This window comes from Ipomoea triloba, chromosome 6, assembly GCF_003576645.1.
Source record: "Ipomoea triloba cultivar NCNSP0323 chromosome 6, ASM357664v1".
Classification (NCBI taxonomy): domain Eukaryota; kingdom Viridiplantae; phylum Streptophyta; class Magnoliopsida; order Solanales; family Convolvulaceae; genus Ipomoea; species Ipomoea triloba.
In genome coordinates, this window is record NC_044921.1 from 2,632,275 (window position 1) to 2,634,226 (window position 1,952).

Sequence of the window (1,952 nt, forward strand, 5' to 3'; positions counted from 1 at the left end):
TCTATCCCCCCCCCCCCCCCCACCCTCACCACCTGTACCCTCCCTCACCTCCCCTCCTTATCCACCCACCCTCTCTCCCTCTCTGCAAAATTTCAGAAATCTGAATCTTCCCATTTTATATATTGCATGATATGATGCAATGAGTGTGTATAGATCCACATTCTCTCTCTAAAGAATCCTAGGTTCCTGAATTCTACATTTCTACACACACAAGAAAGAAAAAAAAAGTTTTCATCTTTTGTTTCTTCCGTCATCATTCTTGCCTTTCTCAATTCTTCTTATCCTCTCCTCCCTCTCTCTCTCTCTTTATACATAATACATTTTTACATGTACGTTTATGTATGGTTTAATCAAGATCTGGATTTTCCTCGCAGAATGAGAGAGAATTCGATTTTTTTCTTTATTTTCGGTGAAAAATATGGCTACCCTTTGATGGATGTGTAGGTTTTCAGACTTAAATCCTTGTTAAAGATCCAATCTTTACCAACCCATTTCTGGTTTTAATATGCATGTGTACACTAGCATTCCCCGGGGCGATGGGATTTTAGTCTGGATCTCGAATTTGTAGACTAGGGTTTGATGAGAGCTAATTTGGTTTGTATTGTTGCATCTGTTACTATTTGAGGAGCCAAAGAAAAGAAAAAGGAAAGAGAAATGTGGAAAAATCTACTGAGTAAGCTACCCAAAAAATCCCTGAAATCTGATTCAGTGGATTCTCCGAGGAGCAATTCAGACTCGAATGCTGGTTCGGGGCGGGCAGCCGGGTCAGGTAGCACTCCGAGGAGGACATCCTCTGCCGTGTTTCCGGCCAGTGTGATAGCAGGCATTGAACCCCTGGTGTCTTTCAAGGATGTCCCCAGCTCCGAAAAGATGAATCTTTTCATCAGTAAGTTGAGCCTCTGCTGTGTAGTTTTCGATTTCACTGACCCGACTAAGAACACAGCTGAAAAGGAACTAAAAAGGAACACAATGATTGAGCTTTTGGATTTTCTTTGTTCTAATCCACCCAAGTTCTCAGAGCCTGCTATTCATGCAATGTGTAAAACTTGTGCTGTTAACTTATTTCGTGTTTTTCCACCCAACTATCGGTCTAATAGTGCCCGTGGGAATGAAAATGATGACGATGAGCCAACATTTGACCCTGCCTGGCCTCACTTGCAAATTATGTATGATTTGTTGCTTAGGTTTGTAACTTCCCCTTCGCTAGAAGCAAAGGTTGCAAAGAAGTACATAAATCACTCTTTCATTCTCAGATTGATTGATTTGTTTGATTCGGAAGATCCAAGGGAAAGGGAGTGCTTGAAAGCTATTTTGCATAGAATTTATGGGAAGTTCATGGTCCACAGGCCCTTTATTAGAAAGAGCATAAGTAATGTGTTTTACCAATTTGTGTTTGAGACGGAGAAGCATAATGGAATTGCTGAATTGTTGGAAATTTTTGGCAGTGTCATTACTGGGTTTGCATTACCCTTGAAGGAGGAGCATAAGATCTTTCTGTGGAAGGCCCTAATTCCTATGCACAAGCCAAAATCTTTGGCTGTTTACTTTCAGCAGTTATCATACTGTGTTATTCAGTTCATAGAGAAGGATCCCAAGTTAGCTAGCACTGTGATTAGGGGTTTGTTGGACTACTGGCCAATCACAAATAGCCAGAAAGAGGTCATGTTCTTGGGTGAGCTGGAAGAAATTCTGGAAGTTATTACCATGGATGAGTTCCAAAAAGTTATGGTTCCATTATTCTGGCGGATTGGATGCTGTGTCAACAGTTACCATTTTCAGGTAATACATGTATTACTAACTTCAAAATCTTCCTTCGGGGTCCTGTATATCCCATTCACTATTTTTATTTTGGGGCTAAATATTTTGCTGCATACAACTGTTTGATGTTCTAGGTTCTAAAAATTGGGATCCTATTGAGGGTTTATTTTATTATTAGCTTTTTTTTTTTTGGT

At 40.2% G+C, this 1,952-nt stretch overlaps 1 protein-coding gene across 1 annotated transcript in view; it reads left to right on the forward strand.

Annotated features, from left to right (window-relative positions):
- Positions 1-33: 33 nt before the first annotated feature.
- The window catches only part of LOC116022737 (serine/threonine protein phosphatase 2A 57 kDa regulatory subunit B' kappa isoform), a 5,691-nt gene continuing 3,772 nt past the window's right edge, over positions 34-1,952 (forward strand). The window contains exon 1 of the mRNA XM_031263588.1: positions 34-1,779. Coding sequence (XP_031119448.1) covers positions 655-1,779 — 1,125 coding nt within the window. The 5' untranslated portion in view covers positions 34-654. The remainder of the gene's footprint in view (positions 1,780-1,952) is intronic.